Source organism: Ovis aries, chromosome 17 (genome assembly GCF_016772045.2).
Source record: "Ovis aries strain OAR_USU_Benz2616 breed Rambouillet chromosome 17, ARS-UI_Ramb_v3.0, whole genome shotgun sequence".
NCBI classification, from domain to species: Eukaryota; Metazoa; Chordata; class Mammalia; order Artiodactyla; family Bovidae; genus Ovis; species Ovis aries.
Genome location: NC_056070.1, coordinates 69,201,893 through 69,224,744, shown reverse-complemented (window position 1 = coordinate 69,224,744; position 22,852 = coordinate 69,201,893). Strand labels below are relative to the sequence as shown.

Here is a 22,852-nt window from a genome sequence, read left to right as displayed (position 1 = left end):
CTAGAGCCCACATGCCTCAACTAAGAGTTTGCATGGTGCAGCTAAGACCCCATGCAGTCAAATAGATAAAAGTAGATATTTTAAAAAAGAATCTGGTGAAGGTGCTGATGTCGGGTCACACCATACTTGGGGACTAGGTTGGGGTGAGGGGGAGTTAGCTGTTTCAGATCTTCGAGTCCACTCCCTCTCAACTGCAATGGAATGCCTTGTACCCTTCAGGGGAGGGAGCTTAGAAGGGAGCGATTCTGCCCCTCCAGTCACTAAAGGAGCCCTCCCTCGTCCCAGCCCTTTGAGACAGCCAACTCCCTCAGACCAGAGAGAAATTTTCCTTTCTATCGAAACACTGACGGCTCTGATTATCAAACCCTTTCTGCTGCTTGCTTTCTGACCTTAACAAATCTGGGATTAGTATGAAAACCACCCAGGCGGCTGACTCTCCACATTTCCCAACTGGCTGTCTGGAGGTGGCTTCTCCTTCATGAGTAACTTCCCCAGATATTTGGGAAATTGCCCGATGGTTACGACCACCATGTGAACTCCAGGCAGAGAGAGAAAACTCACCCCTGGGTCAGCCCTGACCTCTCCCCTCTTCCTTTCCCCCTCCTTCCTCACTCTCTTCTTGCTCAAGGCAATTTACATCCCTTTTTCCCACTAAGAATGGAATTTGGGCTCCCAGCTATCAACAAGGACTTATGTGGATTTCAGGCTTTGCCCACCACCTCCCTTAAACATTTTTATTTCTTTATTTTAGCTGTGTTGGGTCTTCAACACTGCATGGGCTTTTCATCGCGGTGACTTCTCTTGCTGCAGAGCGTGGGCTCTGGGGCACGTGGGCTCAGGAGTTGCGGCTCCCGGGCCCCAGGAGTACAGGCTCATTAGTTGTGACTCACAGCTTAGTTGTTCACTGCATGCGGGATCTTCCCCGACCAGGGATCAAACCCGGGTCTCGTGCAGTGCCGGGTGGATTCCTTTACCGCTGAGCCATCAAGGAGACCCGGGCCTTTCTTATAAGTTCTCTGTGATTGGACGTTCCGAGATCAGGAGGAAGCCCATTTTCAGGGATCTTCACTCCTGCCTTCACCACCTTCATCCGTATTCCTAGGACACTACAAAGCTACTGCAGTTCTCAATGAAAGGACCCACATAGAGTTTCCCAACTTGATGCTTTCCCTGGCTATCGCTTCATGTGAGCTCAAGACCGCTGTGACCATTTCTGGAGTTTCTTTCCAGCCCCCACTTTTCCCTCCCTTGTTTCGCAAGATCCTTGTGAGCCTCCAGGACCCCAGGACCCTTGTTGCCCCCTGAGCAGGTGTCAGGCTGAGGTGAGAGCTGGTGCCAACGCAGAGCTTCATGGCAGCAGTCAGAGTCAGCAGCATGAGAGAGGACCGTTCTGGGGGTTGCTGAAGGCACAGTTAAAGCAGTTGGGTGGACTTCACATCCAGAACCTACGTCCAGAAGCCAGCTGATTTTTTTTTTTTGCCCTTAATCAAAACTTTATTGAAATACTGATACCAGAGTAGGGGTGCGCTGTTGTATGCCATACAGAATGAAATGTAGTTTCATTGTCTTGGTAGATTAACTGGAATTACTGAACTGGTAAGGCTTTCTGAGATAGAACACAAATTCCGGAAGCTGTGTGGATCCTCAGTGTTGCTTCCTTCTAAATGAATAGCCTTCTGTGAGTCTGGCCTTCCCTCCTGTTGGCCCAGAAGCCAGCTGACCTGTCAGTATGTCTCCCATCCACAAAAGGTAACGTCTTACAGAGAAACGCAAATGAAGTTTTGGGCTGACTCAAAAGTGAAATCTGCTTGCAGGGCAGAGAAAATTTTGATTCTTTTTTGTTTTTTCAGTTGTGGTAAAATTACACAGAACCTAAAATTTACTCTCTTGATCATTTTTGAGTATACAGTTCTGTGGCAGTAAGTTCACAACTGTCATGTGGCCAACACCAGCTCCCATCTCCAGAACTTTCTCTTCTTCTCCACCTGAAACCATGCCCAGTGAACAATGACTTCCATCCTCTCTCTCACAGCCCCTGACAATGACCATCTACTTTCTGCCTCCGTGGTTTTTACAGCCCTAAGTACCTCGTATGAGTGGAATCATACAGCGTGCGTCCTTCTGTGATCAACTTATTTCACTTAGCATGGCGTCCTTAGGGTTTACCTCTGTCGTAGTGCGTGTCAGAATTTCTTTCCTTCTTAAGGCTGAATGATACTCCACTGTATGTATAGACCATATACTGTTTAGCCCTTCATTGTCATTTGATTCTGGTTTTTTTTTTTAAGTAGTGAAGTTTGTTATTTTTAACAAATGGAGAGTTGAAGAGGCAGTGGAGTGTGGTGGGGAAAACCGTGACTTGGACATCAGGGAACCTGGGTCTCTGTTCTGGCTCTGCAGCTAGTGACTTGGGCCCAGCGGCTCCTGCGAAAGGGTGTTGGAGGAGCTCCTGTATCAGAACTGGCTGGGCTTCCTGGGAAGATCTCAGACTCCTTGCATCTGGTCTCTGGGAGTGGAGCCTGAGAATTCCTTCCCAAGCTCTGTCTGTAAGCCTGGGGTTCCACCCCTGCACAAATAAAACAAATTCTCCTCCTTTTTTCCCTTTTTTTTTTTTTCTTTTTTGCTTAAGCAAACTGAGGATGGTTCCTGCCACTTGCAGTTGCAGAATTATAGCTGAAATATCCTGTAACAGATGAACCCAATCCATAGAATTTTTTAAAGAATAAATTGAGATATCTGTATGAATACACCATAGAAGTGCGTACTCAGTCACTCAGTTGTGTCTGACTCTTTGAGACCCCATGGACTGTAGTCCGCCAGGCTTTTCTGTCCATGGGATTTTCCAGGCAAGAATACTGGAGAGGGCTGCCATTTCCTCCTCCAGGGCATCTTCCTGACCCTGCATCTCCTGCGTCGGCAGGCGGATTCTTTACCACTGCACCACTTTTATGAAGCTCACGCCATAGAAGTATTAACCCTAATTTACCTTACTATATTGTTATTATATGAGGCCCCTCTCTCCCTTTAGAATAAAAAGTACTATATTCACTGGCTAGAATTAATATTCCCAAGTTACTCTTTTATGTGGCATAAGGCATTGAAGGCTGAGGGTGTTCTGAGATGCAAAGGAAAGGATGGGCATTTTGAAATGCGAATATTTTCAAGAAAGAGTAGAATACTTTTAAAAGAAATCACATGCTTCAGGAAAGTTTCCAGGATGAATATTCACTGCTCTCTTGCTTGTTCTGGGTCAGGAGAAGGGCTGGGGACCCACAAGACAGCTACGAGCAAGCAAAGGGTGAGCAGCCAGGCAGTGACAATGTGTTCTGGATGCCAGGATCAGGAGACAGACAGGACAGCAGGGGAAGTATCAGAGTCCACTCAGGGAGACTTCCTAGAGAAAATGATGCTAAAAAAGGGGTAGGAATGAGAGAGGCCACAGGGAGAATGTCGTAGGCCAACAGCCTGCTCAGGGCCTTGGAGGCAGAGGAGCGCGTGGTCCCCGCTGGGCTCTGAGCACAAGACGCTGGGGAGGCGAACACGGGCCGAGGCTGCGGGTGTGTGGGCTGAGCTGGGAGCCCGGACTTGACTCTGGGGCCCTGGGGTGCCGCTGGGGGTTTTCGGAAAAGTAAATCTGTTCACACTTATTCTCTGGCAGGATTGCCTCAGCCAGGGTGGAGGATGTGTGGTAGGCCCTTGTCTGGAAGCAGAGACGGGTCAGAGGACGCTGCAGTGATCTGAGTGAGAGAGGGCAGTGCTCCGAGCTTCGCTTTAGGAGGGAAAGACAGGTTGAGGGGAAGAGAAGGGATTCCGTTGACTTGTGACTTGACTCGATCCTCAGTTGTAAAGAACTAGTATCTCCATTTTGCTGGTGACATTCGGGAGGAGGGGGTTACCCGCTGAGTTGCCTGTCCAAGCACACACAGCCAACAAGGGTTCGGGGAATCAGAATTTTTTTTTTTTTAATTGGGATATAGTTGCTTTGCAATGTTATGTTAGTTTCTGCTGTACAACAAAATGCATCAGCTATGCGCATACATATGTCCCCTCCCTCTTGGACCATCCCACCCCTCTAGGTCATCACAGAGCACCAAGCTGACGTCCCTGTGCTCTATGGGAACTTACCGCCAGCTACGTGTTTAACACGTGGTACTGTATGTATGTCAGCCCCAACCTCCTGTACTAGGATATTATCCTGTATTAGGATATCCGGTAATATCCTGTAGTAGGATATTATAGTCTCTTAGCACAAATTGCCCCCTACATGGGACTTGGGGAGATGAGGCTCAGAGCGAGTGGGTTTAATCATGGGAGAAAAGGCCCAAGTTGATGGCCCAAGTGGTTGTCCAGGACGGGGGCCTGGTGTGGTGTTGCCTGCAGGATCCTAGCAGAGGAGCCTTCAGGATGGGGTAGACAGCCACCAAGATCAGATGTTGACTGTTCAGCAGAATCATTTAATTCATCAGCGTGCCTTACTGAAAGACAGCCTTCGGGGCTTCCCTGGTGGTCCAGCGGCTGACACTCTGCACTCCCAGCACAGGGGGCCCGGGTTCGATCCCTGGTCAGTGAACTAGCTCCCACGCTGCTGCAGCTAAGAGTCTGCATGCTGCAACTAAGACCCAGCACAGTCGGGTTTATATTTATTAAATATGAATAATTCTATATTTTTAAGAAGACAGCCTTCAACTGTAGGGAAGGTGCTGCATTGAGCTGGACAAGGTGCGGACGAAGCACACAGAGGGTGGGGGGAGCAAGGCCAGTGTGGGCCCCGCAGCCCCCACACCCAGGTCCTAGGTGAATGCTATGATCCAGGCCAGCCAACACAACCTCTCCAGGCTGCAGGCGACAGTCGTTCCCCACCAAGAGATGGTTGCGGAAAGAACTTCAAAGAAACAATGGATGTTAGAGGTACTCTGCACATCCTATGAGACGGTGAGTTCTGTGTGGTCCTGAGTTGTGGTTTGGTTATTTAATCTACTCAGGTCCTCTCCAGGGGACGAGTCATTAGTCTGGTCCTCACCTCTCACTTCTCGCAGATCAGCCCCTCCCTGAAGGAGGCTCTATGGAATCTGGGAGAAGTGGGAACCCTCCATCCCTACCAGGCTGATGGTTAGGAGAGTTGGTTACTTTCCTGTCCCAGTGCCTTGTCATTCCCCTGGGATGAGAAGGCTCAGACCGAAAGAAGCAGAACTAGTTTTCAAAACACTTGCAACGGAAAGGAAGAGGAAACAGATTTGACCTGAGTTTTGGGGTCAAAGAAAAATTTCATTTTCTCGCTTTGGCTGCTTGGTATTGCAGCTTGCATTTCAGACAACTCCAGGCAGACCTGGGACAAATGACCATGGGTAAAATGTCTTCTAAAGGGAAGGCAGGGCGGTAGGTTTAGGGGCTCAAGTTCGTGAGATCTAATTTCCAGAAAAAGCCAAGTCTGACCTAGCAGTCGAGATGCTTACCTGATTTTCTGGTTGCACAACTCAAGTTAGAACATTGGACAGGAAGCTCTGAAGCGTTTAACTCCGTCGTGTGCAAACTCCAGAATGTGCTTACTGGGGAAATGTATGTGCATGTGAGAGTAATTCCCAGTGAGGGCCCTCTGAAAATCCTGGCCCGGGGCCCCCTGCTCGCGGCAGCCTCATCTGTAGGTGGGCAAAACAGCCCAAGGAAAGCGTGAGGGTGGGTGCCGCTGTGTTTCGAACAGCTCCGTGACTCGTCTGTTTCAGAAGCGGGTCATTGTTTGACTTTCCCTTTAGAATATTGTTTTCTCTTTCTGCTGTAATTAGAGCTAGAAATTCAATTAACAAGGCGGGGGGGAAGAGAAACGGCCTTTTCAGGCCAGCTTCCTGGTGCTCCCGAGAGGTTCTGGGGTTAGGTCGGCCCCACTGCTGTGCTGTCGACTTCTGGCTGCCGACGGGATGGCGTGTGACTCGGCCAAACGCTGTCCCCATGTCATAGCCGTGACCGCTACTGTCTTGGCTTCCGAGACTGCTCCTCAGTGTCTTGGTATGTGATGCCAGTTTTTAATAACAGCTCTGTTTACCGGGCAAATGGTTCGAGCATTTATTATTATTTTTGCAACACCTGTCAAAGAAAGAGAAAGCGGCCCGGCCGGGCTGTGATTAGAGGCCGCTGCCGCATCAGGGGTTTCGGGTTTCCTGTTGACTAGCCCACATACCTCTGTGCACCCAGACTCACTCCCCCTGCCCCGCCCCTGAGGAAACGGAACAATACGAAGTGGACACACATGAAAAGCTTTGAAGGGGAGAGTCACGCTATGTTTCCAGACACAACACTTTTTTTTTTTTTTTTTCCAGGTCACTTAAAAGAAACCACGCTGAGTCCATTTTCAGAGAAGCTCTTTGCGTTTGGGGAAATAAGGCCTCTTCGCAACCAGATGCCCCCGAGCGCCCCCTCCCCTAGTCGTATGTGTGTGTGTTTTTGCACCCTGTTGCTCAGTCGTGTCCAGCTCTTTGCGACTCCTTGGACTGTAGCCCGCCAGGCTCCTCTGTCCGTAGAAGTTTCCAGGCAAGAATACTGGAGCGGGTTGCCGTTTCCTTCTCCAGGGGATCTTCCTGACCCAGGGATCAAACCCTCTTCTCTTGTGTCTCCTGAATTGGCAGGTGGATTCTTTACCACTGTGCCACCTGGGTGGCCCCCCAGCCCCCACCCACCTCCAATCATAAGTGCTGCCAAAGTTGACTGGGTGGGTATTTACAGAGTAGACTCAGGAAATTGAATGTTCAATCAAATTAATATCTTTCCATGGGAGACAATGTTCATAAGACACAGAAAATTGAAAGAGGGGAGTTGATGAGAAATTCCACCAAGTTCAATGCTGTTGTACACACACACACACACACACACACACACACACACACACAGAGGAAATACTCTAAAATGGGTGGTGAGACTAGGAGTAATTGTTCTCTTCTTCAAGTTTTTCTTCTCTTTCTAAACTCTTTACCGTAAGCAGAGATTTATGCCCATAGCAGAGGATGGTGAGTGAAAGCTTAGACTTTGGAGCCAGACTGCCTGGTGTGAGTCCTGGCCCTCCCACGTCCTGTGGTGGCGTTCAGGGAATTACTTGATTCCTCTGTGCCTCATTTTCCTCATCTGTAAAGTGGGGGTAAGGATTGTACCTATTATATAAGCTGGTTATAGCAATTAAAGGGTTTATGTGTGTAAAGTGCTTAGAGCATGTCTAGCACTTTTGTTCAATGAAAATTTTTACTTTCTTTTAAATATTAATTAGAGTATAATTGCTTTACAATGTTGCGTTAGCTTCTGCCATTCAGCAGTGTGAATCAGCCATAATGTATACATGTATCCCCTCCCTCTGGAGCGCCCCTCCTGCCCCGACCCTACCCTCCTAGGTCAGCGCAGAGCGCCGGGCTGAGCTCCCTGTGTTGCGCAGCAGCTTCCTGCTGGCAGTCTATTTCACACATGATACCGTGTATATACCCTCCCAATTCATCCACCGTCTCCGCCCCTCCCCCTCCCCCTCCCCCAAGTCTATTCTCTACCTCTGTGTCTCTATCGCTGCCCTGCAAACAGGTTCATCAGTATTTTCATCAGTACCATTTTTCTAATTTAGTCGAATTGCGGCTAATTTTCTCTGGAATGCTCTCGGCCATGGTATTCATGCTTTACAACGCTGACTGCTGAGAGGGTACGTATATCCCTAGGCCTGTGTCTGCCCTCAACTAACACAGTTAGGGTGGACATGTGGCTAAGATTCTCAAAGCTATTTGCCAGGTCGTGACAAAGAGCAGGGATTTCCCAAGGGTATACTGTGACGTCCCCCCCTCCCCACCACAGCCCCCCCATTCGGTCATAGCCGAGTGACGGCAAGCCTAATTGTCTCCTAAACCACAAGTTATACTATCACAGTTTGGCTGGTGACGTCCACAGAGCCGGAAGGATCCTTGACCTTTGGTAAGTGATGCCCCCTTGCCCAGATTGAAATGCCCTGGGTAAACCGGTGCACAGTGGTACGTGCTTCACTTCCTCACGTAGGCCTGGGAGGAGCAGAGGGAAACGGGAGCCGGCTTTGTGGCAGATGGTCAAATAATTGTGAAATTGTTCATGAACTGATATGAGAAGGTGAAGGAGCTAATGACGAGGCAGAATGAGCTGGGGAGATCTTTTCCCAGCACTCAGAAGAGGATCCACCCAGAAGCACATCTGGGACCGTTCACTTGTTTTGCCGACCACAGACTTGAGTGGTGGAGCTCATTTTTCATTTCATCATCATCATCATAGTATATATGTATGGCTGTGAGCTGTAACCTAAGAGCTGACAGAAAGAAAGGAAAAGAAAGAAAATGCCTGAAACAGGGGATCCCTCCTGCTCAGGAGACAGGACAGGAGGGCACTGGATACCATGTCAAACCACACTGAAGCTGTTTCCCTTCAGCCAAGGGGAAAATATTCTAGAAAAAGGAAACTCCAAAACTCTTGTTTACCCAGCTGTCTGTACAAAGTGAATTATTCATGATTAAATGTGAATAATAAACCTATGCAAATATTTGTTATATTCTCAGTTTTGAGGAGGTTGGGAGAGCAGCAGGAAATGAAGTCACTTTAAGGTGATTTTGTTAACTATTTTCTTTAAAAATATATAAAGAATATAGATTTTGATTTTTACTTATGTATAGTCTTCTAAAAACAACCCACCAGGTTGCGTTTTCTTTAGGAGGTTGTGTCCTATTGGAAATGACAATCTAAAGCTTTTCCTTTTAGTTATTATGACTTTTATATAATTTCCTTAGAAACTAATTGTGAAAGTTGTTTTTTTTTTCCTCTGACATTAGAGGGCTAAAAAGCTTACAGCAGAATCTCTTCTCTAATGGGAAATCTTAACTGACAAGTTTCCAAGTACCTGCTGCTTACTGTAAATTCTTACCTATAAATTTCAGTTATAGGTTTTTGATAAAGGGAATATTACAATAATACTGATACCTGGCAGTTTGAAGCTGTTTGTCTCTTTTTGCAGAATTGGTTTAACAGTTTCCATCAGAACTGTTAGACTTTTAGCTGGAACTTGGTTAGGTTTTATGTAGCTTGCCCATTCTAAGAAACACTTAAAAATCCAAGCAATTGCCAGACAGTGTTTAATCATCTTGTAACTTTTCAAAGTCAGTTAACACAGTGTGTCACCATGATCTGCTAAAGAGTTTAAAGCATGCAAATGACCATTCTCTGTATTGTAATTGTAAATGAGTTTCATTCACAATAATAACTTAAAAAAACCCCTTTCCCCTGGGCTCCATCCTTATGGCTGAGTTCATTCCAAGTGAAGCCCATGTTACAGCTGACCATAGACTAGGTTCAGATAAATCTCGCTTTTGCTCAACAGTGACCTCAGTCCCTGGAGGAGGGGCCAGAGGACTGGTGCGGTCCCTTCTGACTCATGAGGATCAGGCTTTCTCTAGTTGTTGGGTCAATCGCTAAGTCATGTCTGACTCTTTGCGACCCCATGGACGGCAGCACATCCGGCTTTTCTGTCCTTCACTATCTCCTGGGGTTTGCTCAGACTTGTGTCCATTGAGTCGATGATGCCATCCAACCATCTCATCCTCTGCCACCCTCTTCTCCTTTCGCCCTCAATCTTTCCAGCTGGGCTCCCAAGAGAGCTCGCCCTCCCTCCCCGCAAACTGCCCCGAGGCCAGGCTGAGGAATTCCGTCCAGGTGCCAGGCTGCGTCTAGAGTGGACCGTCACCACCCCGAGCTTCTGCCTCTCGGTGGTCCAAAGCCCTATGTGGTCACCGTCTGCTTTCCGCTGCTAATGGAAGAGAAGAAGAGAGGAGATAAAGGCCTCATCCAGAAATAAAGGGAGATCCAGAATCACGATGAAAACCGACTTGGACAGGATCTCTGGTCTGTTCTGCGCATCACGCTACCCTGCCCCCCTCAGTTTACCTGGAAACCAACAAATTGGCGGCTCATCAGTAGCTAGCACTGTAGTTCACCTGCCGTCCTCTCTTTCTTCTGCTGCTGTTGTTGAGGAATGAGAGACCAGAAAGTCATCTAATCTGCTCCCCAGGCTTTAGGCTGCGCTGAAACCTATCTAGACTTCCAGAGCGGGTAATCCTACCACCTTCTCTTGAGTTTGAATGAAATGTAATCCATCCTAAGTCCTTCATCTCTCTCTCTCTCTCTCTCTCTCTCTTTTTTTTTTTTTTATTAAACCTTTTATTTTGTATTGGAGCATAGCTGAATATCAGTGTTGTAACAGTTTCAGGTAGACTGCAAAGGGACTCAGCCACACATACACATGTATCCATCCTCCCAATCCTCGGTCCACTATCACTTATTCTATGTTACGTGGAGAAAACTGGGTTTTTAAAAAACATTTATTTTTAGTTATTCGGCTGTGCTGGGTCTTAGTCACAGCATGTGGGATCTAGTTCCCCGACCAGGGGTTGAACCTGAGTCCCCTGCGTTGGGAGTGGGGAACCTTAGCCGCTGAACCACCAGAGGAGTCCTGAGAACTATTTTCTTATTAAAAAGAAAGCACATTAAAATTGCATTGTAAGGTTAATTGGCAATATTGGTAAGTGGCAAACATAGGTCTCAAATAAGAGGAGGTAATAAAGAACTAGAAATTTTTAGAAAAATATGGCCTACATTTAGTGAAACCCCATCCGTGAGTGAAGGCTTCCCAGTAACACTAGTGGTAAAGAACTAGCCTGCCAGTGCAGGAGACAGGGGACTCCGGTTTGATCCCTGGTTTGGGAAGATCTCCTAGAGGAGGGAATGGCTACCCACTCCAGTAGTCTTGCCTGGAGAATCCCATGGACAGTGGAGCCTGGCGGGCTACAGTCCATGGGGTCAGAAAGAATTGGACACAACTGGAGCGACTTAGCACACACTCACACCAGTGAGTGAACATTGGTCTCATTGTTGACATTTTCACTCTCCTGTTTCTCCCAGGATCTGCAGTTATCTGAGCAAACTTGCCTTTCCCTTTATAGGAACTGGCCTCAGGATTTAGAACGGTGGTTTCTTTCTCAGACTGTTTCGGCTGGGGAGCCGTTTCATTATGTGCCAGGAAGTTTCTGAACCTGCAGTGTGATTAATTCCTTTAATAGCCTCCTCTCTAGGGAAGGCCCATTAGCAGACATCATTATGAATTAACATCCGAGTCCAGGAGAAAAGCCCTTGGAGGCAGCAGTGAAACAGATCAATCTTTGTTGAGAGATGTGACCGGGGGACTTAACCACGTTCCTTGTGGTTTCAGAATGACATGCGTGTTCTTGGACCTGTAGATACTCAGAGATAGTTGTCTTCTCAGTAATACCCTGACCACACCAGCTCTTTAACATTAAGAGAGAGTTCTCAGTGTTGTAATTTCTTAGAAGAGAGCGGCGTGGTGAGTGTGCACGCTGCCTGTGCTGACTGATGCCTGTGAAGAAGGGCCACTTAAAATACACTTGAGGCTGCTGGACAGATCCATTCTAGAATAACATAAAATTCAGGGTTCCCCCCACCCCCCACACGCCTTGGTCTTGTTAAATAGTAATGAAATCTTTCTTGGGACTTCCCTGGTGGTCTGGTGGCTAACACTCCATGCTCCCAACACAGCGGGCCCCGGGTTCAATCTCCTGATCAGGGAGCTAGATCCCGCATGGGGCAACTAAGACCTGGAGCAACCAAATACATAAATATTAAAAAAAAAAAAAAGTAATGAAGTCTTTCTGCTGGAGTCTGAGTATTTTCTTGATTATTTTCACATTGCTTTGGGTTCAGAAAAGACCCTGATGCTGGGAAAGATTGAAGGCAGGAGGTGAAGGGGGCGACAGAGAATGAGATGGTTGGATGGCATCACCGACTCAATGGACATGAGTTTGAGCAAACTCTAGGAGATCGTGAAGGACAGGGAAGCCTGGCATGCTGTAGTCCATGTGGGTGCAAAGAGTGGGATGCTACTGAATGACTGAACAACAAAGCCTGTATGACCTTGGGCAAGTGGTTTTGCTTCTCTGTGTCTTAGACATATCGTCTGAAATCGAGAGGACAGCAGGACCTGCCTCCTTTGGTTGTGGGGGGATTAAATGAATGAGCATGAGTGGGTGGGTGCTCAGCAGAACTCCCAGCCCAGAGCGAGCCCCACCGAAGTTGACTAATACCGCGATTAGCTTGGCTGAGTGGAGGTTGCGCCGCAGCACGCAGGCCTCAAACACAGAATCCGAAAAACTCTGACAGAGCAGAGGAGTGGGTGTGTGGGTCCAGGGTGGGGCCCAGCTACAAAGGGACATGAAGGAACTTCTGGGGGTGACAGAAAGGCTCTGTATCTTGATTGTGGTGGCGGTTAGCCTGGTGTAAACTTAAAACTCAGACCATTCTTTCTCTGATCACCCCCTTTCATGTATCAGCCCAGGCCGTGTAACCACTTGCTGTCTGCGTTAATGCAGAGTTTGCCCGGTTGATTTTGTGTCTCTGAGCGACTGCTTCTCTAACGCCCCTCCATGCGGACATATTCACCCTCGCTTCTGTGACCGTGTCAATAAACACACCTGGACCGGCGTATGTGGCCGTTCGTTTAAAAAGGAGGAAAAGAGACAGACGTGCACATGCCGGCTGGTTTACCTGTTTATGCCTTAAAATAGCTCTTGAAGGACGTATGAGAAAGTGCTTGTCTTAGTCACCGGTGGGGAGGGGACCTCGGGACAGGGCGGGAGGGATGTGTCTCGCTCTATGGCCTCTCGTTGCTTTTGAACGTTCAATCCCGTGCATGAATTACCTAATCAAAAAAATAAATAAATAAAACATAGGCAATAACAAGAACCCTGCCGAGTTCGTCCGTCCGTTCAGCAAATGTTTACTGGGCAGCCCCCACTTGCCAGGCAGGCAGCAGGGTTAGGTGCCTAGGGCTGTGTCTCTCCCGTACGACCCTTCACAAACGGTGCGTCACAGGCCCTGTGTGCTTGTTCAGCCTGAAAGCTTGCTTACAGGAGATAGAAAGGGCCCGGGTTAATTACAGTGGCCGGGGCTGGCACATGATTCAGGGAAAAAACAAGGTCAGGGTCAATTACGGTATAAGGGACTTCCTTCCACATACTGAAAAGACGCAGAAAGCGGCAGCGTGGCAAGGCTATGGGATAGTACCTTGTCCCTAATGTGTCTGAAGCATTAACTCTCTTTGTGCCAGGCATCCTCCTAAGGGCTTTATTTGAATCAATTCACTCAGTGTTCACGATAACTCCGAAGGGAGACACTATCATGGCCCCCACTTTTACATGTGGGGAAATTAAGGCACAGCCAACTTGCCCAGGGTCACACAGCTCGGAAATAGGACAACCAGGGTTTGAACCCAGGCAGTGTCTAAACTCCAGAGCCCTCAGCCTTTTTTTTTCTTTAAAATTAATTCATTTAATCGGAGGCGAATTCCTTTACAATGTTGTGGTGGTTTCTGGTATACATTGACGTGAATCAGCCACAGTGTGCATGTGTCCCCTGTCCCGACCGCCCCTCCCACCTCGCTCCTCATCCCATCCCTCTGGGTTGTCCCAGCACACCAGCTTTGAGTGCCCTGCCTCATGCATCGAACTTGGACTGGTGATCTATTTCATATATGATAATATACATGTTTCAGGGCTATTCTCTCAAATCATCCCACTCTCACCTTCTCCCACAGAGTCCAAAAGTCTGTTCTTTACATCTGTGTCTCTTTTGCTGTCTCACATAGAGGGTCATCATTACCATCTTTCTAAATTCCATATATATGTGCTAATATACTGTATTGGTGTTTTTCTTTCTGACTTATTTCACTCTGTATAATAGGCTCCAGTTTCATCCACATCATTAGAACTGATTCAAATGCGTTGTTTTTAATAGCTGAGTAATATTCCATTGTGTATATGTACCACAAATTTCTTACCCATTCGTCTGCTGATGGACATGTAGGTTGCTTCCATGTCCTGGCTATTGTAAACAGTGCTGCAACGGACACTGGGGCACACGTGTCTCTTTCAATTTTGGTTTCCTTGGTGTGCATGCCCAGCAGTGGGATTGCTGGGACATATGGCAGCAGAACCCTCAGCTTTAACCACTTCAATCTACTGTCTTTTGGGAAAAGCATTTAGAAAATGTTCCTTTGCTCCATCTCTGTTGAAATTCTACCTTTAATAACAATGTCATAGAATAGAATTTTACAGCTTGGAGAGCCCTCGATATTCTATTTACTTGATTCTTCTTTTATAGAACAGTTATTTTTATTTATTTGGCTGCACCTGCTCATAGCTGTGGCATGCGGGGTCTTCATTGTGCGGGACCTTTAAGTTGCAGTGTGTGGGATCTAGTTTCCTGACCAGGGGCCCCTGCCTTGGGAGCACAGAGTCTTAGCCACTGGACCACCAGGGAAGGCCCTCATTTGATCTGATTCTTAGCCAAAGAGCAACATCCTGGTCAACTCAACTTGAGTGCTTCTAGTGAGGGGAACTCATTACAGCCAGAAACCGTCATGGGCTGACAGGTTTAATGACGGAAAGATCACGTCCTCGAGCCGGGCGCCGCTCTAGGGCACGAAGGAGAAAGTCTTCCCGCTCTGGAGCCCACACCTGCCTCCCTGCAGCCACTTCCTACCGGGTCTGTGTTCTGTCTTTGGAACAACCCAGATTGGGTCTGTGGTTCCCTCATCTCCTGACTTGGCCTCCCAGTTTGCAGACAGCTGTGAAGTTCTCCTTAGACATTCTTCTCCCGTTTATTCAGTCTCTTCTCCTGTCGCATTCCCAATGTGAGATTCACTTTTCTTACAAACAAGCTTCCGTTTTAAAATGCAGATGTGGGGAGGGCAGCCCATTGAGCTCCATCTGAAGCTTGCCTCCCATCAGACTGTCTTGCGGGAAAGAGAGTCTCGATTTGGGAAAGGAGAGGGGAGGGTGGCTCGGGTGTTGATACAGGATCTCGGGGATAGGCGAAAAGCCGCGCTGGGACCCTCAAGTCCTGACATGAAGCAACGGGACAGGCCAAGAGCTAAAAATGAGCACCTGTTGAGCACCAGCTGTGTACATGCTGGACACTTAGTTTGAGTTGCTTGGTTTAATCCTCACAAGTGTGTCACTAGGTAGGCGCCACTGTTATCCTGAATAACCCGAGCTGGAGGAGGGAAATAGCCTATCTAAAAAATGCCAGCCAGGTTTGGCAGCCACACCCTAGCCTTTTCCTTAACAACCTTGCTCAAAGAAAGATGAACACCTAACTGTGTCTGCTTACCCTGGAGCTGACCAGTAATTATTCAGACGGACTCCAGATGCCCCAGCCTTCTCCAGCCTTCGGGAGTCCTACGATCCCCCGTGAGGAGCCCCACTCTCACACCAGCTTTCTGCCCCCAAGTGCCTGAGTCCCTGAGGAACGGCACATGCCCCACCAGCCTGCTCGGGCGTTCCCGGCTCTCTGAATCCGCTGCCTCGCCACTCCTGTCTCGGGGAAACCTTCTACAGCTGAGCCTCGGGGCACACTTAGGACGGGATGAAAGTGTTTAGGGAGACTTGTCCCCAGGGGGGTCCTATTGAGCAGATCTCACGTCCAGCTTCCGGCTGGGTTGTAGGGGTCAGTAGACCCTCTGCCTCCCCTACAGTAGGCTACTGGTAACCGTGAGTCCGCCACCTCCAAGAGTCAGTCTCAACGACTTTGACACTCCCTGTTTGTAGAGATGTAGTCACCCAGGGGAAGTGATGTGAGTCGATTAGCACCTCAGGTCTTTCCATTTCTGGGTAGGATTTTGGCTTTACCATTGCCTAACCAAAGAGCCCACTAATTAAGGCCCTCATCCTAACGGAAACTGCTAACTACATAGCAAGTCTCAGCCAGGGCCTCATTACCCAAACACACAACCACATTGAAAATATTACCTTTAAAAAATACATATGCACTAATAATTTCTGAAGGGGATACATTTGGAACAAACAGAGGCATCTCCTCGTTTGTACAGAATCTCAGACTCACGCCGTGGGAGGGCTGCTCGTTGCTTTGATTCTTACGAGTACAGTGCGGGTCTCATTTTATCATCTGGGTCTTCCTTCTCACTGAGGATCATCACCACTGAGAATTATTTTTACTATAAATCCAGAAACTTCCTGGGAATCTCTAAAGATCCAGTACTACTCGGTTTGAAACCGTGAGCTGACAATGTTAAGACAGCCTGAGAACTGGCTCTAATAGTGTTATTTTTAAAAAAAATTTGTATATTATTTATTAACACATACATGTGGAATCTAGAAAATGGTACTGATAAACCTATCTGCAGGGCAGGAGTAGAGATTCAGACATAGAGAACAGACTTACAGACACAGCAGGGACGGAAGAAGGTGGGATGAACTGAGAGAGCAGCATTGAAATGTATACGTTACCATGTGGAAAATAGATAGCTAGTGGGCAGTTGCTGTTTAGCAGAGGGAGCTCAGCCTGGTGCTCTGTGGCAAGCTAGAGGGCTGGGATGGGGTGGGAGGGAGGTTCACGAGGGCGGGAACATACGTATACCTGTGGCTGATTCACGGTGATGTACGGCAGAAGCCAACACGGCGCTGTGAAGCAATTATCCTCCCATTAAAAATAAAAAGAACAAAACATACACAACTTTGAACGTGTGTGAATGTCGCTTTGACACTGGTGAATCTTTCCAGGCTCTTCCTGGTAGAGGTGAGCGGGAGAGTGAAAGCACCCTGACACCAGAGGGACCTTTGAGAAGGGAAATGAAGGTGTGGTTTTGGTGCCTGGCTTCAAAGGCTGGTGGCAGTCGTGAGCTACACCAACCCTCTTCCCAGCTAGACCAATTTTCTGTCAAGACAGAAAAACCGCAGCAGCCCAAGTCAAATTTCCCCTGCATAGATTTCAGTTTAACGACATCCCAGTTTCCAGGCGGCCTGCGGCAGATCTTCGCAAGCGCCAGCGCTGTTGGGGTGAGGGATTGGCTAGAGCGCTGTGGTTTCGGCCCCCAGCTGGGGTCTGAGTTGTCCTTCTTTTCACCGAACTTCTAGCTTCATGATGAACTTGTGGTTGTTCATTCCGTTATTATTAAGGACAGAAATGAATAAGCTACAAAAAGGGTTTTTTTAAAAAAATTTTTTTCCTCTCCCCATCCCAATAAATTATCCAGTAAATAGAATTGAACACCCTCCCATCTTGATAGCTGGCTGAACATCTGAGCTCTGCTATGTCAAATCAGCGAGTTCACGTTTTCATGGTTCTCGGATCCTCTTGACAACATGTCTCCTGGATGTGCCCAGCCGGGGCACAGTTCCAGCACCTCTCTGCTGCTGAGACACACTCTCTCTCTCTCTCTCTCTCCCTGTTTCCATCAGACACACACATCCCGCCTGCTGGCATCCACTGCAGGAGGAGAGGGGTGTTAATAGAGACAAGAAAAGCACTGAGAGACTCTCCAGACAGATTCAGGCTCTAGACTTTGACTTAAAGGATCCCCCACCTTAGGCTAGGTTTATGAAAATTATAGATTGAGAGCTAAATTCCTCTTTTGAACAAAATGGTTCTCTCTGAAATCCAGATTGACTAATTGCTGCCTGTAACTCGTCTGCTCTGAGAGTCAGAGCCTCCTGGGGTATTGACGAAGCTGCTTGGTGTTCAGACACCTGAGGCTCTGGGGCAGGCTCTCAGCCTCACAGGGTCTGCCCCGTCAGATTTTGCCAGCCTGTGGTGTTCCGCTCCTCCTGGCACTGAGCACGAGTGGCCTCCTATAGCCTTTGCCAGTCTGGTCTACGCTCTGCACTCTGGAGACACAGAACGAACCTAATCCCTCTACTAGACAGCTAATCTCTTCATAGGATTCTCTTAAGAGAAGTTATGGTGACTCAGGCTCCAGCTCTATCAAGGATATAATAAGCCCATACCTTCCCCCTCCTCCTCCTCTTAGTGGCAGGGTGAGCTCATGGGAGGACAGTCCACGTGCTGGGGGAAGGGAACTCAGTCCTCCCTGGCAGGCCTCGGGGCCACAACCCAACTCAGGACCCCAGTTGGGGGGCTGCCTGTGGGCAATCGGAAGCTGGAGAGCCTCCCAAAGGGCAGTGTGACAACCACAGGCTGCCGCTGGCTTGAGTGCACGTCTGGCCCCTGAGAGTCTCCTCTCAGCCCGGATCAGAGGTCTGTCCTGGGTTCTGAGTCCTTCATGTGCATTAGAACCCAGGGAGCTCTCCAGAGGGCCCCCCCTGGGGTTCTGATGAATAGAAATGAGGCAGGCCTAGTAGTCTGCATTTTAACAAGCACTCCAGGCTCTGATATCCTTACTACACTGATCTGAATGAAGAAAACTAGATGAGCCAAAAAATACCTTGTGTTTTGATTTTATTTAACTAGAAAGCACACACATTTACAACATTTAACTTGTTGGTCCTATCCATTTAAATTGTTATTAAGTTTCATGGTATATAAATAATTCAAATAACACTGACATTTATTATTCATCTGCTGCTGATCATTCAGTCTATCAGAATTCTTCCAGAATGACGGGAGGACTGGGGGCATCATCTGCAGGTTACAGACTGATGAGCTGAAGTTTGGGGTGGGGGGAGTGTGTCACAGGGGCTCTCGGGAGGGACCCAGGCTCCTGCACTGCAGCCCGTTCCCGTCTCGGGCTGGCCAGCAGAAGAGGGCACAGGGCCGGCTTTGGGGAACTCTACAGGGAGACTACACTTCGGTCCAGCACTTGGCTGATGAACCTCGTGACTGAAGTTACCCCAGAAATCACACCTGGATCAGCACCGCCTCATACTCGCTATGCGATTCCGTGGGAATTCTAATGAACTGCAGAGGGATTCCAGCACACAGGTTACAACAAGTTAAAACCTTTTGTGGCTGGCTGAGTACCTGGGGAGTTGAACTATGCAAAGAAAATCCTCTTTCCTTTGAGAAGGACAGCTTGTTTCTCTTCCAAAGAGCTGCTGTGGTTCTTTTCCAGCTATAAAGGCTGTCTCATCTCTAACTCCGCCTCAAAGTACTGCTGGCCCCAAGCAGTCCTGGTGACCTCGTTTCTTTGTGGCCAAGTGAACCCGTGTCCTACCCGGTCATTCAGCACTTAGTGAATTAACACAGAAAGTTGAGCAACACATTTAGTAAAGGGTTTTGGTGATAGAAACTTACTTTCTTACTAAAACACTTCATGCACACTTGTTGCAAAATGAACTTATTTTAGAATAAAAGTAGCAAAGGCAGCCAAGTTTCACTTTCTGTCAGGGATGAAGACTTTCACTGGTTCGCTGACCTTCCTCTTCTTTCCGGATCTCTCAGAACTTTGCTGACTGCACACGAAATTCATCTTTTGAATCTGTGAGAATCACCAGAGAGAGGCACAGTTCAGCAGAGACTCTGATATCTGCTCAAGGCACACAACACAGACCAAGCGTTAATCCCCTGAGCGGCATAACGGATCCAAACCTGCCTTCCTGCGGGCTGGGCGAGCCCTGCTCGGGGGCCCTGCTGCCAGGAGCTGAGCCTGGCATTCCAGCTTTCAGGAGCTGAGGCCCCTGGAGGCAGCCAGGTTCGGGGACAGTTTCTTGGCTCTCTTTAGTGAATTCAGCACATCCAGCTCTTGAGAAAAAGAGCTGTCAAGAGGTGGAGCTAACAAGGAGCCATTAAGGGTCAGGAGAGATCTAGGGCACTGATAGCTTTAGAGGCAAATATAATTCAAGGCACCTTTTCAGTGAGCAGAATCATGCAGTCTTACCTTTTTTAAACTATAGGTTCATATTAACAAGGTGGGACCATGACCTTCTTTCTGCTTGATGAGAATTACGTTACTGACGAAAGAGAATTCGGTTAGTGACTCATCATGGATATATATTTCTCCATTGGGCTCAGCTTTGGTAAAGATTTTAGAATTTATTTTTGCTTAACCGAGCAAACAACTCGATGTCAGACAATCCCTAATGCCTGGAATTCCAAGACCGGCATGGAGGACATTTTTATATTTTCCAGCCACTAGATGGGAGGAAAGGTTTTTCCATGTTCTCTGTTCTTTCTTTGGAGGAAAATGGAATATGATACATATTTTTAAGCAAGACTTGTCAGAATATCTAGTAGAAGTTCCAACATTATTCTTTTCCTTTGTTATAGGTACAGGTTATTATTGTTGACATGCTTTTACTACAAAATAATGGAAGTATCAGTAAAGCAGCTAAGTACCATTGAGAACCAACGATTGGTTCTACAAACACCTAATTTCATCACCAGTTTTGCATTTCAGAAAGTAGTTGAATTTCTGATCTCAGAAACCACAAATTCCCTTTGGCTTAAACCAAGACATTGGCTATGTGGAACAGTAAAACTGAGAAAATAAGCAGAGCTGCTCATCAAGTAACTGGTCTGCTCTAAAGGTAAGGAAATAGCAGCATAAAAACCCGAAGCACAAAAACCGACTTCTTTATCTGGGAGGTGAATCTGTTTCAGTGTAGCTGTAAGAAAAAATCTAGCTTTTCTAAAAATGCTGCTTGGGTATGCTTCCCATTCAAATGAAAGTATCCCCACTTCTATCAAGTCAGGTTACACTGGGAAGGAGAGAAGATGGGTGTGCAAGTTGGCCTGATGGTTTGATAGCTTTGTTCTCTTTTTCTTCTTTCCTCGAGTCAACCAGAGTTCTATTACAAGCTTCAGAGCTTTACTTTTATTGCAGCGAATTCACTGAAACATCTTCATAACGTATACAAGGCAACGAGTGCGGTCTGGGAAGTCCAATGGTTCATAGGAAACTAGTGGGTTCGAAAGCAGGCACGTGATCAGTTGGGATGCTTCCTAACATCGATAAATAGTCCGTGTTCTGAACTATATAAACCCACAAGTTTTACCCATACAAAGCAACATTTGAGAAACATTTTTCAGGTGCGCTCCGACTCGCTGAGTTTGCATCGTTGGTGCCAAAGCCACCCAGGCAAGCATTCCACTGGAGGTGTCCAAGTTAAAACCCTGGGATTCATCCATGGCTACTCCACTATCCTCACCCTGAAGTCTAACTCATCACTAATTCCAGTCGAGCCTACCTCTTTAATATCTTTCAGATCCATCCATTTTTCTCTCTCACCCTGCCTCTGGTTTGCCATAGGCCAGTATCATCTCTCCCAGCTCCTGGGTCTCAAACTCCCACTCTTCCTGCCTCTCCAATCCACTCTCCCAGTCCGGAGCCTACGTAGGCTCTGCTCAAATCTGACTACATGGCTCTCCTGACTCATCACCCACGTGAGTGACTTCCCACCGTTCTCAAGACGAAGCGCACACTCTCTGTGGCCCGGCCCATCTCTGCAGCTCCGCCTTGCTGTAGACTTCCTGGGCCAATCGCAGCTCTCATGTGGCCCCCGCTCGCCCCACACTGGACCTGGCCCCTGGGGTCTGCTCCATACTTTGCTCCTGCTCTGTCACTGGGTGCCAGGAACTATTGGCCGAATGAATGAGTATGCTCTGTGCTGGCACTAATACCGTGTCCCTGGTAATGAAGAGTACATAAGACACAGTTTTTTCCAAGGATTGAATCTTGTAAGGGAGAGACATTAAGCACATGATTGCAAAATAAGGCAGCACAACATAGTAGACACTCATTCATTCAGCAGTTACTAATGGAGTGCCAGCTCTGTGCGTGGTATTGTTCTGGGTGCTTGGGGCACATTAGTGAACAAACGAGATAAAAATCCCTGCCCTGTAGACTTTACAATCCGGCCATGTTACTTTTCTGCTTAACGATTTCCTATGGTGTCTCACCACTCTTAGGCAAAGTCCAAAGTGCCTCCCTTGGCTTTTCGTACACCATCGGTGGTTCTGGGAAAGGGAGGGGCCCCAGAGGGGCTCTAAGACCCTGACGGCAGCTCTGCACTCATTCCTTCGGAAAATGCTCCTGCCCCCAACTCACACGCATCCGCTGTGATGGGCCATTTGCTATTTGTGGGGGCTGCTAGCCCCTGAACACCCTGCAGCTGGAGTCGCCACCTGCCAGGGCCTGGCTGTGCCCAGCAGTACCCGCTGCATCTCCTCTACTGTCTCACTCTCTGCCCGCTCAGTTTTCTCAGCACCAACGACTGGCAAATGGCCCATCACAGTGGACGCGCGTGTGTGTGCGAGAGCGAGAGCGAGAGCGAGAGCGAGAGCGAGAGCGAGAGAGAGAGAGAGAGAGAGAGTTGGGGCAGGAGCATTTTCCCAAGGAATGAGTGCAGAGCTGCCGTCAGGGTCTTAGAGCCCCTCTGGGGCCCCTCTTTTTCCCAGAACCACTGATGGTGTATGAAAAGCCAAGGCAGGCACTCTGGACTTCGCCTAAGAGTGGTGAGATGCAACAGGAAGCCGTGACGCCAAAGCTTTGCCCTGACTCTGGACCTCTGCACACGATGCTTCGTCTGTTCAGCAAGCTCTTTCTCCCTCCACCGGTCCTCTTTGTGGCCTGATCAATTCCTGCTCTTTCTTCAGATGAAACATTATTTCCTCAAAAAGCCTTCCCTACCCTATTCCTGTTAAGTTAGGTACCCCAATCATATGCTGTTAATAGAGTCCCAGGAGATTAGGCACTTGCCTGCCTTGGTCAAAACTAGCATACAGTAGGGCCTGAATACATTTTTTTCCTATGAATGAATGAATGAATGAATGAATCCTCAACAACACTGCCTGCTGTGTAGAAAGGTGTGCGGAGGCATCAAGTGGAGGCAGGGCAGTGAGTCATGCTACTGGAGTAGTCACATGATAACCCTGGGCACCGATGCCGGAGAGACGCCAACAGTGAGAGAAGTATTGAGAAGACAGAGTCAGGAGGATGATCAACTGGACACAGTGGTAAAGGAGAGGTGGGTAGGTCAACAATGACTCCCCGTTTCTGGTTCAGCTAACTTCAGGGATGGAGGGACTGTTCTCTCAGGCAGAGAACACTGAGGGT

At 48.0% G+C, this 22,852-nt stretch overlaps 1 protein-coding gene across 1 annotated transcript in view; it reads right to left on the bottom strand.

Annotated features, from left to right (window-relative positions):
* Window positions 1-18,283: 18,283 nt before the first annotated feature.
* The window catches only part of HORMAD2 (HORMA domain containing 2), a 68,527-nt gene continuing 63,958 nt past the window's right edge, over window positions 18,284-22,852 (bottom strand). Inside the window, exon 11 of the mRNA XM_060401309.1 lies at window positions 18,284-19,276. Coding sequence (XP_060257292.1) covers window positions 19,172-19,276 — 105 coding nt within the window. The 3' untranslated portion in view covers window positions 18,284-19,171. The remainder of the gene's footprint in view (window positions 19,277-22,852) is intronic.